This window comes from Helianthus annuus, chromosome 11, assembly GCF_002127325.2.
Source record: "Helianthus annuus cultivar XRQ/B chromosome 11, HanXRQr2.0-SUNRISE, whole genome shotgun sequence".
In the NCBI taxonomy this organism is placed as follows: Eukaryota; Viridiplantae; Streptophyta; class Magnoliopsida; order Asterales; family Asteraceae; genus Helianthus; species Helianthus annuus.
The window spans coordinates 175171192-175185620 of NC_035443.2; the positions used below are offsets into that span (position 1 = coordinate 175171192).

Below are 14429 nucleotides of genomic sequence, written 5' to 3' on the forward strand. Positions count from 1 at the left end.
ATGACTTACACACATGAGGGCATCTTTGTCATTTTATCTTTCAGGGACTATTTTGCAATGAATTATTATGTAGGGACTATTTGTAAAACATTAAAAAAAATAAAAAAAAAAAATATAAAAACTCTCACTCCTCTCTCTCTCTCTCATCACTTCTCTATGTTCCCGAGTCATTTAACAGGGGAGGTGAGGGGAGGGGAGGGGAAGGAAAATTTTCTCTCCTAATCTCTTCAATTTGGTAGGATGAATATATGGTCATATTTTCTTCCTTTTTCCCTCCTCTCCCCCTGTTAAATGAAACTCGGGAACATGGTTTTTCATATTTTCATCTCTTTTCCCTCCCCTCCCCCTGTTAAATGAGTCTCGGGAACAATTCGACCCTGTTCGTTAAAGTTCAAACAACAGTCAAGAAGTCAAACCCCAGTTCTGTAAGTCCCCAAATCCTGTTTATTTACCTTCGTTGCAGTATTAGAGGGTGTTTGGGGTTCCTTATTTTGATGGTAAAAGGACTTTTGAAGGGTAAAAGGACTTTTGAAAAGTGTTTGGCTTTCCTTTTAAAGGGCAAAAGTCCTTTGAATTTGCCAAAAGTCAGGATTTCCTGACTTATTTTGGGCAAAAGTCCTTTTACAAAAGTTGAAAATAAGCTAAGCCAAACATGCCCTTAGTTCGTTTAATTCGTATAAAGTTACCATCTTTGGGTGAAAATCAATTGGGTTATGAATCTTTGAATTGGGTAATTTTGCATATTGTACAGGAACCTGTAATTAGGGTTTGGTGTTTGTTTAATTCAGAAGATGTTTTGTCTGAATAGTTTTAATTGGATTGAGAATAGTCTTATGATTCATTTCTAGGTTATGTTTCTTTGAAAGTGTTTGTGTGATATTGTATAACCAGAATATTAAAACTTGCAGAAGGAGTTGGTGTTTGGATGTGCTTTTGTTGTATCAAGTAGTAATTAGTCATTTTTTATGGGTGTTGAGTGTTTGGTTATTCAAGGTTTTGAAGAGTGTTTGGCACATTATGGTGTATATTTATTTTACCCTTATATGATCGGTTTTGTTTCGACTAGGATGAAATTGGTTATTTGATCTCTTTATATTCAAATCAGATCATTGACAATATCATATTAGCTGCAAGAAAACCGATTATGAAAAGCGTAAAATGAAATTACTTTGTTACTGATTCTTTCCTAATTTTAGCAGGGGCGGACCTACTTTAGCCTGTGGGTGGGCGGCCGCACCCCTTGAAAAAAAAATTTAGTGTTATTTTTCGCGAAAAATCCCGACCGCACCCCTTAGGAAATATCGACCGCACCCCTTGGAAAATTCTGACCGCACCCCTTACCTGGTTTGTTTGCTAAGTGAAGAATGAAGAAATGTTGATCGATCTATTTTATTTTCCAGGCTAACAATGGCGGAAAATGACGTGACTAGAAAAAGGGAGAAGATGGTATGGAAAATCAAGAGGTTAGCACTTATGTACCTTATCTTTTTGGGTATTTGACAATTTTAACCCAATACTTCATTAAACTTACATGCATTATCTCTTATTTTCAATTATTTTCAATTTTAGTTATAGTTTTGAGTACAAAAGCAACAATATGTTAGAATTTGACTTGAATCGGTTAAAAATACAGAAATACTGTACTATAAAGATTATATCTTTAAATTATTTGATTTAACATTTTTTAGTAATATACTTTTAGTAAAGTACATATAATTTAATTTTATATCATAAAGGTTTTAGATTCAGTTTCTAAAAGGTTAACGTTATTAATATATTATAACATTTATTTCTATGGATTTTGTAATATATTTATAGATTATACTTTATAATAAATTTAAATTTTTATTTGGTATTTTTATTGTGTGACCCGAAACAAACCGAAAAAAATTGTGATCCGACCCGACCTGATAAAAAAAAATAATATATAATGATAGACAAATAATAATTGAAATTTTCGCCCCCCATGAAATATTTTCCTAGGTCCGCCACTGAATTTTAGAGACGTTTACTCGCATCTCACAGGAATCAGTGGCGGAGGTACCTTATGCCGGGGGGCAACGCCCGCTACGGCTTGGCGCGGAAAAATTTGGAAAAATTAGTGTAAATTTTGGAAAAAATAGAGGTTTTTTCGATTTCGTTACGGCTTATTTATAAAACGTTACGGCTTGACGGATTTTCTAGATCCGCCGCTGACAGGAATGTCCTTTACGGTCATCTTATGTACTAATTTATCTTATTCTAATTATTCAAAACCACATAATCACTTCGTTTGGATGCGTGAACTCTTCTGTTACCTACAAATATACGCCTTTACATCTATACAGAGTGAAAAAACCGGCCCGAGTGGGGATTACACTTGTGATACTGAATGTTGATACCAGTTGTCGGGTTAGGGATAGATTCTGCAATAGTTTGATTCAACAAAGGCATCATTTGGTGGTTAGGGAGCTCGGTGGAGAAATCGATTTAGAAATCGGGCCGGGGGACGATGACCCGACATTTGCGCACACTCCTTTGATTACCGTTCCGCCACAAGAATCTTCAGCCGATGATCACGATGAAAACAAGAATATGGCAGCTGTTTCACAACTCCCAAATGATGATCAAGAATTGTTAAAGTCAATTCCAGTCAAACGAAAGAAAAAAGTGGTGAAAAGATGGCGGGAAGAATGGGCTGATACGTACAAATGGGCGTATATGGATATGAAAGAAGGTACATTCTATTGCTCGATCACAAGAAACAACTATTATACCTGAATAAACAGGGGGAGAACTAGAAGTGATGAGAGAGAGAGGAGAGAGAGAGAGAGAGAGGAGGGAGAGTTTTTATATTTCTTTTTTTATTTTTTAGTGCTTTACAAATAGTCCCTGAATAATAATTCATTGCAAAATAGCCCCTAAACGATAAAATGACAAAGATGCCCTCATGTACAAGTCACATGACCATACTTAACCAAAAAATCTGACTGAGTTAGGGCTAAAGGACATAACGTGCAGGATTTTGAAACGTTAAGGACAAAACTCGTCAAATTTAAAGACAAAGGACACCGTCTGCAATTTGATACAAATATAAAGGACAAAACTTGTAATTTACTCTTTAACTTGTTTTCCTACGACATTCCCAAACTAAATCAAAATCTTGTTAGATTTTTTAATTAACATTCAGTTTTTTTGTCTTTTCCTTCTTTTTTAATGAAGGGCAAAATGGTTTTTTAACATTTTATTATAACAAACTAGAAAAATCTAAACATTTTGCCCTTTATTAAAAGGGAGGAAAAAGACAAAAAAAATGAATTTTAACTGAAAAATCTGACTAGATTTCGATTTTGGATGAAATGACAACAAAATTGAAAACATTGACCCAGATTCAAAAGGTTTGAGTTTTGGACTAAAGTGACCAAACCTCAGGGACCATTTTGGCAGTTTACTCTTTATGATTAATTGAACATTATCTAAGAGCATTCACATTGGAGCCTCTATACATGTATATTCTATATATTATAGAATATAGAGTAAAAAACAAAGAAAACAACAAAAACACTACTACATTGGAATCTTTATAAAGAGAAAAGTTGATAAAAAAGCAAAATACAACCTCTATATTTAGAGGTTTATATCAAAACTCTATATTTTTTATTGTGAGTATGATGGAGATAGAGATAGAAAGTTGGATATGGGATGTTTTTGAAAAATAAACAAAATATAAAGGAAAATGTATTTTTTAATTGAATTATATAGACGGAGATGAAACCTCCATTGTTAAAGCTCTAAACTTGGGGTTTGAACTTATGTTTGTATATGTTTGCCTATTATGGTCTTTGCACGCATTTCATATTTGTACGTCTTAATACCAGGGTCGGCTCAAGGGGAAGTGAAACAAAGAAATCGAATTGGGCCCTCCTTCCCTATGGCCTCAAATTCTAAAAAAAAAAAATACATGCAAGTGATTTTGGCTTTAAGATTCTTAACATTGAAATTTTTATATATAATTATGCATATGAACCATAGGATCTGAAGCAATTTTTTCTTTTATTTTTACAAGAAGGGCCTCAATTTTGTCAGCAGCTATGTGCCTACAATATTTTGTGCCGGCTCTGCTTAATACATACGCGATTATTACACTAAAGATGGTGGGTAGAGTTCCATTTCTCAGATTTGTTATTTCAAAGCCACAAAAGCCATGAATATCATGGAGTTAACTTTTATGTCTTTGGACAACTCTAAGTAGAATTGGGAATGTTACGAGCCAAGCCTAGCTAGATTAGGGATGAGCTCGGTATCGACCGGTACCGGAACCCAAAATCCCCAAAAGTGGGTGCCGGTACCGATACCAGTACCGAATATACCCGGTACGGTACGGTTCGGTACCGGTACGATACCGGTATTTGAGGGTAAAAACCGGTAAATACCGGGTACCGAACTGATACCATACCGGATCGGTACCGAAAATGTCAAAAGTCGGTACCGAATCGGTACAGAAAATGAACCCGGTTCGGTAAATTCGGTGCCGAACACCGGTACCGGGTCCAATTTGCTCATCCCTAACCTAGACTCGCTATCTAACCGAACCGAGCCAGCTTGACTCAGTTTTAAGTACAATTAGAAACTTAATTATTATTATATTATTCCGTAAGTTACCCCCTCAAATAAAAGTTATCGAGTGCTTGTTGGCAGGACCAATTGAGCAAAGTTTATGTTTTGGCAAGAAAACCTATGCATACCATTTAGATTTCGGGTTGTTGCCCCCAAGTCTCAAGTCCCAACCCTTCAAGACGCTGCCTCTTGACCACCACCCTCCAACAGGTTAGCGGTGGTAACAAGGGGCACACATAACCTTGACCCTCGTCATTTATCCTTTTTTTCAAACAATTCCAATATTTTCTAAGATAAATACGTCGCCACTCGTACGCTGCATGATTTGAACTTTCAATCTTTTGGTTGTGGAATACACCACTTAACCACCTGATGTCCCCTTGGGGACCCTTGTCATTTCTAAGTCCTAAAACTCTTCAACATGTCGCGTAAAACTAAATTACATAAAATCCAAACACATGATGTATAAAAATGTTATTTACAAAGACATCTATTCATCTAGAGAGAAAACCATGCTATCAAAGTTAAGTAAAACCAAATCTTTCGGTCAAAATAAGTAAAATACCTCGAGATCCTCGGATGCCGTTTTGTCAATATAACCGAACTCTCTAAACACCCGAAACCAGTCATACAAATAATCATAACAACCCGTATCACAAGTAGACCCCATAAAAGCTTTACTGTTAATCTCTCTACCAAATCTCGAAACATAATGAAGACCTAAAACAAGATCCGTAATCGCACCTTCACTTTTTTCTTGATCTGCATAATGCAAAGTATTCACCAAAAGCATATTTCCTCCAGAACCCATCATCTGCTTATCAAAATTCCTCTCAGAATGCCATTTTATCATGTTTTTTGAGCGAGCGGTACCAACCATTCGAGTGTTATTTGCATCGACGAACTTCAATCGGATGCAACATCGTGATTATAATCGTTCTTAGACTCAAAACTAAGTTTTTCTCTAAGACCGTGGGGCATGGTGGGCGGTGGTTTGGGGCATGGGTTGACACGTGGCTTGGGGGGGGGGGCTTCGCTGGGTTGACCCACATTGAAGACGGTATGGTGGGGCGGGGGTTTGGGGTGTGGCCAGCCCAAACCGCTATTTTAATATTTTTTTAAAACAACAAATTTAAATTTTTTAATATTTTTAAATAAAGAAAATTACATAAAAAAATTCCTAGTGCTTATGTTTTTTCTTTATCTCTTCTCTCGTCTCCAACATTAGTTCCAACTCTTCACCTGATAGGTGATCAATGGGCTGGGCTAGAAATTTCATATCATCTCGTCTTTGTTTCAGGGCATCCCTAGCTTCTTTGCTCTTCCGAATTTCAGCCCTTTGTTGTTGGAATACGTTGAATGTATCTAACTTGCATGCAATGTCATCCAACTGATACTCCCCTACGCGAGCCTGAACTCCCAACTGAAGGGGATGCCGTACCCGATCTTGATTTTTGAGTGCGCCTTTTTGCGGCATCTCTTTCGTATTCAGGCCAGTTTGGCGAATCATCCAAAAAGTCCTCCAACTCTTGATCTCGTGCATCCGATTGGGCTTGGGACGAGGGTGTCCTTGACCTTTTGGAAGACGTGTTAGTTTCGCTACCACTGGGGATATTCGCCCACTTTGGATGGAACTTACAAATCTTCCAACAATGCATGAAATGGAAGTCGCTCCCCGCATTTGTTTTGAATGTAACCAATGCATTTGTCACAAAGTCAGCTTCGGTTTCACCATTTTTTGGGTTTTGCTTTGCTTTATTTAAAAAAGCACTAAATTTTTAAGTTGACCGCTTATCTCGGTCCACTTCGAGGACAAGCTATCGTTTTCACGATAAACCTCCCTTTCCATTTCTTCATGGAATGCTTTACTAATCGCTTCCCACAAATGGCTTCTATGTTGAGAATTTCCTATTTTAATCAAAACAAAATTTAGTATATTAGAAAGTCATATTAAAAAAAAACCATAAATATTAAGGGCTACAAATATTTAAAAATACCTAAAGTTGGATATAGAGATTGTTGAAGCCAAGCCCTCACCAATGCAAGTTCTTCATTAACGACCCATCTTTGTTGGAGGTTTCATGTGCTTTCTCCGCCTCGGTTTTTTTCTTGTGACTTCTCTTTTTGATGGGTTTGCATGCGGAAGGTCCATCGTTGGGTGGTTGAGTTTCGGGGACGGTTTCGATTTGGGAAAGGTTGATGGAGGTTGGTGAAAGGTTGATGGGCGTTTGTGGAATCGGGCTAGGTATAGAATCGTCGGTGTGTGGGAAGTTAGTATACAAATGATTCGAGAGAGAGATACGATGCGTAACCCGCCACATCGGGCATAGCGGAGTGTATTAAAAATGGAGGAGCCATTGGACGATTCGGTGGTGGGCTAGGATTTTTTTGGAATGCCCACGGGTTGTTCGGGTCATAACACGATTATAGGGATGCATTTTTCGTTTTGTAGAATGAGAATAGAGATGATTATAGAAGATGTGGAGTGTATTGTGGTTGAATGTGGTAAAAAAGGAGTAGAAGTGTGAGTTTTATAGTGAAAAAATATTTTTTTTAAATAGCCGTTGGCCAACGGCTAGTTTGGTTTGGCCATTCACAGCCCGCCATGTCATATTGATAGACTCGCCCCACGCCGGCTCTAAACTCCCGCCCCTTGGGCCACGCCCAAACCCAAGCCCACCCGGGGTGGTGGCTTGGGCGTTTTCAGCCAACCCACGCCCCAACCCCCGCCCCATACCCCATAGTCTAAGTGAGTTCTTGATACTTGTGGTTAACATGTGATATAAATCTTCACGTGACTCAGGGCTGATGAAGTGAGGCGATATAGCTAATCGCTCGATAAATATGATTACGTTTGCGTAACGAAGAGCTAAAGCCGCATCACCAAGTGTCGGTTTTCGATTGTTTTGACCCTTTAACGATCCTTTATGAATGAATAGAATGTTAATAGGGTTTTGAAGTGTACCGTTGACTTTTGGCTACTCAAGATCAGGTGTCATGCATTTTTTTAAAAGTCCAATTTGAGTCAAACTTTTTGTCGTCACTGGCGTTTGGGTCCCACAAAAGACACTTGAACGATGGTGCATATGAAGACTCTTTCTTTGTTTGTATCCGAGATTCGATAATGATATATGAATCGAGTTTTTAGCCGGATAACTCGAAAGGGTAGAAATGGAATTACTGCGAATCAAACGTCATCCATCGGAGGTAACGAAATTGGTTGAAATTCCTAAAAAGCCCTTCACTCATTCGACGATTGTGAAAAGCGATCTTAACAGTAACCTGACAGTGTAGTCATACGTACGAACCCATGCAGACATTTCTCGCAAACCATTGACTTCTTCGCGTTGCCACGCGACTTTCTTCTCAAATCTCAAATTCGTTTAACTTCATTTGATTTGAGTTGTTATCTTGCAATCGTTTTAAACCATTCTCGAGCTCGGATAACACTTCGAGTTCTTCGCATAACTGTAACGTAACCGCAGCGAATCTCTTCATTTTCTTAACCTGTTTCTCCATTTTCTTTAACTTATACTCCCACCCGCACCAATTACCGTCAATCTCGATCGGATTATCGAAAACATGATCAAGATTACGATAAACCGGGTCCGTGCACTTCTTCCCGAGCCGAGAAACACCTTTCGCAACACATTTAATGTTGTCAACGATCTCGATTAACGCAAGCACCATGAGATAATCGTGATTATTGGAAACGAGATTTAGAGTGCCGAGTGAAGTAGTGAGTTCTTCGTGTAATCTTGACATCTGTTTATCACTTAAAACCTGCCATAAGAATTGAACTGGCACTCCCCTTATCATTTGCAATATTTTCTTTTGGTATGTATAAGACCAGACGGTATGGGGGCCGCCTTAGGCCCGGCCTGGCTCGGCGCCGGTCCCCCACACCGCCCCCTCGGCCCGGCAAGTCCTTTTCGGCTCCCACTCGCCGGTCTCGCCGTGCCTCCCTTCTCTCACATATACCTATACATACATATATATACATAAAGGGGCTCATCCCCCACCCCTCTAGGCCCATCCCCTTCAAGCCCCTCCTACGTGGCGGTGACGTGGCGGCCCACCCCCTCGGGGATGAGGCTCTCCATACCCTCCAGCCTAATAATCTTGTACTCCCGACCGAAAAACCAAAACTGATCAATACACTAGACCCCACAAATAAACTTATAAGACCCGGTCCATACTATGATATTATTCAGCCCAAAGCTAAATTAAAGAAGCCTAAAACTTGTTATCTACTAGGCCCACGTAAGCAATTAATCATCAGCCCACTCCTCGGACATCAAAGTTGATAAACACAAAACTTTGTTAAAGACTTCTATTATTATTATTATTATTATTATTATTATTATTATTATTATTATTATTATTATTATTCTGTTGTTGTTGTTGTTTTTTTTATTATTGTTATTATTATTATTATTATTATTATTATTTTATTATTATTTATTTATTTTTTTATTTTTTTGTAATCTTGACATTTATTTATGGCTAGAAACCTGCCATAAATTGGCTAGCTTTGTCATTAATCTCGTGACTTCAAATGACATGATTCCGATAATGGGTTTTTCGGGGTTGGAAGTTGCGTGTTTGCGTGAAGGTTGTAAGATTAAATATTTTATATTATATTTAATATAGTAGCCATTATAATCATTTACATTATATGGATCAAAATATATAACAATCCTATTAAATAATTAGTTGGTAATTGTTGATGGGCCTAATTACCATTATTAACTAATTAGGGTTTCCTCCTGGGTGCATATATAAGGAGAATAATGTGGAGGTTAAAGGGTTAGACAGTTTCACAAACCCTAATAGCACATAACATCAATCGACCTCCTCTCCTAACCGATACCTTTTTCGGTTTCTTATCATCACCATCATTAGATTGCACCCTAAGGAGGAACCAGATCAAGCTGACAATCATGTCGAACACTATTGCCCGGTCTCCATCTGGATTCTCTGCTGGCCTGTACTGATGCAATCAAAGGTATGTTTTCATGTTTTTCATTATGCCTAAAACAGAACTGACCAACATGTGGTATCAGAGCATATGTTGATTAGTCAGTTCTGTTTTCGTATCCATTAATTCTGGGATTGAAATCTGGAAAACGGAATTTTGAAAGCCTAATTAAATTCATAGCCGGTTTCGAGTCACATAACCCGAGTCCACTGTGTCGCGGAAAAAGAATGTTTTAATGACTCGGAATCATAATCGTAAACCTTAACTGTCCGAAATCTGTATAAAACTCTTAAAAATTCAGGTTTCGGGTTCCAGAATTATTATTTTATTTATTAGGGTTCTTCATGTTCTTAGTGAAATTCGAATAAATTCCCTTATTTGGAATGAATTAAGGATTAGAAGGTGTTTTTCCTGTATTTGATTAATTTTTATCCCTTAAGATTTCGAAAAATCTGTTAATGTTGTTAGATATAATTTTCGAAATTATTGGATAAATATAAAATATCTTTTTAAAATAGGAAATAAAATATACCAAATCCCTTAAAATTCGAATTTCAAACTTATCACACAATCAGCTGATTAACAGGAAGTTTCGAGATCCCTTTAACGAGCCGAGACCAAGATCTCGACTCGAGACCATAAGGTCTCTACTCGAAATCATAAGTGTTCTCAAATCTTCATAACTCGAGACAACGATTTCGACTCGAGACCACAGGGTCTCGACTCGAGACCACCAAGGTTTCGACTAGGGGCTTAAATCTGTGCGACTCGAGACCATAAAGGTCACAACTCGAGACCATGGTTGCGACTCGAGACCTCATAAGGAGTCGAGATCTCATAATTCACAGCAGTCGAGACCATGATTACGACTCGAGACACTGAGGTTGCGACTCGAGACCATTAATGAGTCGAGACCTCATAATGTTATAAGCTGAGTCGAGACTTGACTCGAGATCTCACTCGAGACCTCATAACTAAGTCGAGATCTGACTCGAAACTTCATTATTTTAGGCTGTTTAATGTGAACTAAGATTTAGCTCGGGGCTCCGCCCCGAACCCCGTGCGGGGGCACGCAGCCCCTCTGCAACCCCAGCGCTAACAGGTGGTTTGCTACTAAATAATTGGTTTTTGTAAATACTTAGTTAATTAATAAGGATCAAATAATGTTTTACAAAACCAAAATGGCTTAACTTGAATGAGCTTTTGATGTATCACTTCTGGCCAAAGCTGATTTGATGCATCTATTTATTGTTCAAGTATTATAAAAGCTATGTTGAGTATGCATTACAAACGTGAAATGTCTTAATTCTGGCCAAAGCTGATTTAATTCATTTATGTTTAGCATGCTTGACAAGTGCATAACTAAAGTGATTGTCTCATTTCTGGCCACAGCTGATTTGTCACGATTACTTTGCACACATGCTTAAATGATTACACTTCTGGCCAAAGCTGATTTGTCTTCGTTTAAGTAGAATTTTAAATAAGTCTATTATTTTGATGTTAGTAATAGACATATCACAACCTCTTCACACAATGATCCTTATATTAATGATCCTTAATTAATTTTATGATCATTTCGTCTGCCTTATTCTTAGTACCCATAATTTTACTCACTATAATTTTCTTCTATAAATCTATATCTCATCCACTCTAATTCCTAAATCAATATGTTTTACTTAAAGTTTCTATAAGAATTAGCTCTTAAATTAAATCCTTGATTATCTCTTAAGACACGATAATCCTATTGCTCTATTCTGATAAAGCACTACAGAAGAAAAATAGAGCATGATGATTAGGATAAATCGAACATGATGTCTCTTATGATAATCAAGAATAAGTATTGTCACTAAAAGGTTATTCCAGATTAAGTCTTTCCTAAGACTAATCTATTATTGTGGAATAATCACTAGAACTCCTAAGATGCATGCCTTCATTTAAAATTATAAATTATAAAGTTAAGTGGTTTATGTGAATACATAACAATGTACAATACCATGACCCATAAAGTTAAGGGCTTACGCATGGAAATGAGTACATTTTTCCAGTACATTACATACTAAGATTTTCACTTGTACAATTTGATGCCTTATAAATCAACTATAACACTCAAAAATACCAAAGTATAACGAGTGTGTTGATAAACAACATATGTACAAAGAAATAAATGTTTGAAACTGGAAAATAAGATGTTATTCACCTTACAACCACTAAAACCTTAAGAGAGGATTGTTCTAAGGTCCATAGACAAATTACAAGTGCTAATTCCAACTTTAAGGTTCTTCAAGGGAAAATCTCACTGCATAATTATGCCATTAGACTAGACATAAGCAACGAGACTATCCATTATTCTAAAGAACAGTTGGATAAATTAATTAGATAGTCACTTAATAATGATATTTAAGTCTGATAATTTTAATATTCCAATTAACACATGATTAGTTGACTCTAGTTTTAAGTGTTTCCTTACCAGAAGTCAACAAATAACTAACGTGAGAGTTAGTGACAAAAATTAAATGTTAAGACTATAAGAACCATAATAAGCAGTCTTCTAACAACGCTATTCGATACCTTACATATTCTGAAGATTAATCAGAATACAGTATCATTACTTAGGCTATGTTATGAGGATTGTGAGGTTTGCATAGTCAACATAAAGTCACACTTATCTTAAACTCTCCTCTTATTTGTTCTAAATATCTGGATAGAAACATTACTAAGATGAAACTAGATGATACCTTACTTTTTCACAACTTTTGTCATCATGCAAATGAGAATTTGACAAAAGGAAAATGAGACTTATAAATTTCATCCATTATAACCAAAATTCATGAGAAATCATGACATGGTTAATGAGGATGATTTTTTCATTTAATCTCATTCTAAGTGATTTTAAATCATGACGTTAAAGCCCTAAAATATGACTTGGCTTAAGGAATAAGCATGGGTCCATCATAAGTCATTCATTGACATTCGTGGAACTTATTCCAAATGGAATATTCAGACATAATTCATTTATCATTTAACAGACTATCAACTTGTATCTAAATTTTGTCGCATATGGCTCATGGTCTTAGAAGAAATCTATTCATATATATACTTAATAAGATTTCTATTAAAAATGTCCCTAAAGTTTCTTATGATATCTGGACATTAAAGAAGTCAAATAAAGTCTAACGTATATGTGATAGGTTCCCACGTCACATAGCTCATTGAAACTTCTCTTGTAGCATTTTAGAGATATTAAAGATCAGTGGGAGCATTAAGTGTCTTAATAATAACTTGCGCAAGAGGTGGGGGAGTGAAAAATTTTACATTACCTAAATTTACACCTCTTGTATAAGACACCGCTCCATCACGACACTGTTCTATCAAAACTTGTCTCATTAAAATCTAATGCTACTCTTACAAAAGTTTCATTGTTGCTTAATTGTGGGCACACTTAGATTTCTTACCTAAACTAACATAATCCTCAACAAGAGAAATCACAACGACTAACGTCATTAACTTGTTTCTCTATTAGAATTTGTTGGTCGTTAAATATTGACCCTAAGCATGCTGAGTTCCTAAAGTTTTCTAAGGTTAGTGGGAGCAGTCAAAGTCCTTATCATGATTTGTAAGGAATACAAGAGGCGCGGGGAAGAGTGTCATTAAATTTCACTCCGAATTTAACTCCGATTACACCTCTTGTACACCATACTGCACCAACTCTTACAAAACTTAGAATGAAAATGATAGCAACCTAACCAAGAGCTAATCCATAAAGCTGAAACTTTTTAAAACCCAATAATCAACTCAGGAGGTCATCTAGGTTTAAAAACCTACTAACTTTGATGATTACGTAACCTCCCTAACTGAAGTTGAAATGGATTTTGGAAATGTTTAATGATCCTATCTCTTAAAATCAAGCCATTAGCGTAAATCAATCATCTGAATGGAATAAAAGAGTTTTCTAGTAAAACTGATTTTATGTGTTCGTATAACGTTTGGGATTTGATTGAATTACCTAAGAGTGTTCGTAACTAAACCAAATCCTGATACAAACGTTAAGACACTAAGAAGCATGATTGATTGTCAAAGGTTATACTTAGGAAGAGATAAATTATCAAAGATTTCTTTGAGGATCATCACTGTTTTGAATAGCTTATAATGGTTTAAAGCTACATTAGATGAACATTAAAAACAATTTTCCTTAACAAATGGCTGACACATTTACATGTTCATAAAACAACCTGAAAGTTCTAAACTAAAGATTAAAGAACACTTTATTTGTAAGCCAATAATATCCATGTATGGGTTAATGCAAACATCATAATGTGATGAAATCTTAACGTAATTATTTTCATCAACAATCAAGTGGATTAATGTACCTACCTCAAAATGAGTGGGAGCAACTAAGATAAACTTGTCTATATAGATGATATTCTTTTGACAAGTATATGTTACATAAGTCAAAGCATTGTTAACACAAACTTTGATATAATAGATCTCAGAGATGTCTCTTATGTAATAGATATCATAACGTACTGAGATAGACCAAATGGGACATTAGTTTCGTTCCATAAGTTTAACATTAAATGGGTCCTTACATATGTAACAAAATACTGCTCTCCTTTAGAGGATAATAGGATAAATGAAATTATTTCCTTATGCTTCATTAATTGGAAGCCTTATGTAAGTTTAAGTCTATACTCGTTTAGATATTACTCACATTGCAACACACTAGATATGTCTAGATTAATGTGTAGCATCTAATGGAGTATTACAATATCTTTAAATAAACGAGAGGCTATAATTTGAAGAAGAAGTGAGAACTCAAACCGGTTTATTACTCTAAACTTTGAAATATTTAAAG

At 36.3% G+C, this 14429-nt stretch overlaps 1 protein-coding gene and 1 pseudogene across 1 annotated transcript; one reads left to right on the plus strand and one right to left on the minus strand.

Annotated features, from left to right (window-relative positions):
* The first annotated feature begins 214 nt into the window (after window positions 1-214).
* On the plus strand, window positions 215-2979 carry LOC110887353. The gene is made up of 3 exons (XM_022135043.2): window positions 215-425; window positions 1401-1463; window positions 2328-2979. Exons 2-3 carry the CDS (start codon window positions 1408-1410, stop codon window positions 2758-2760), a joined length of 489 nt encoding a protein of 162 aa, XP_021990735.1. The 5' UTR covers window positions 215-425; window positions 1401-1407; the 3' UTR covers window positions 2761-2979.
* A 2164-nt stretch (window positions 2980-5143) lies between these two features.
* Window positions 5144-9218, minus strand: LOC118484186 (annotated as a pseudogene).
* Between the last annotated feature and the right edge of the window lie 5211 nt (window positions 9219-14429).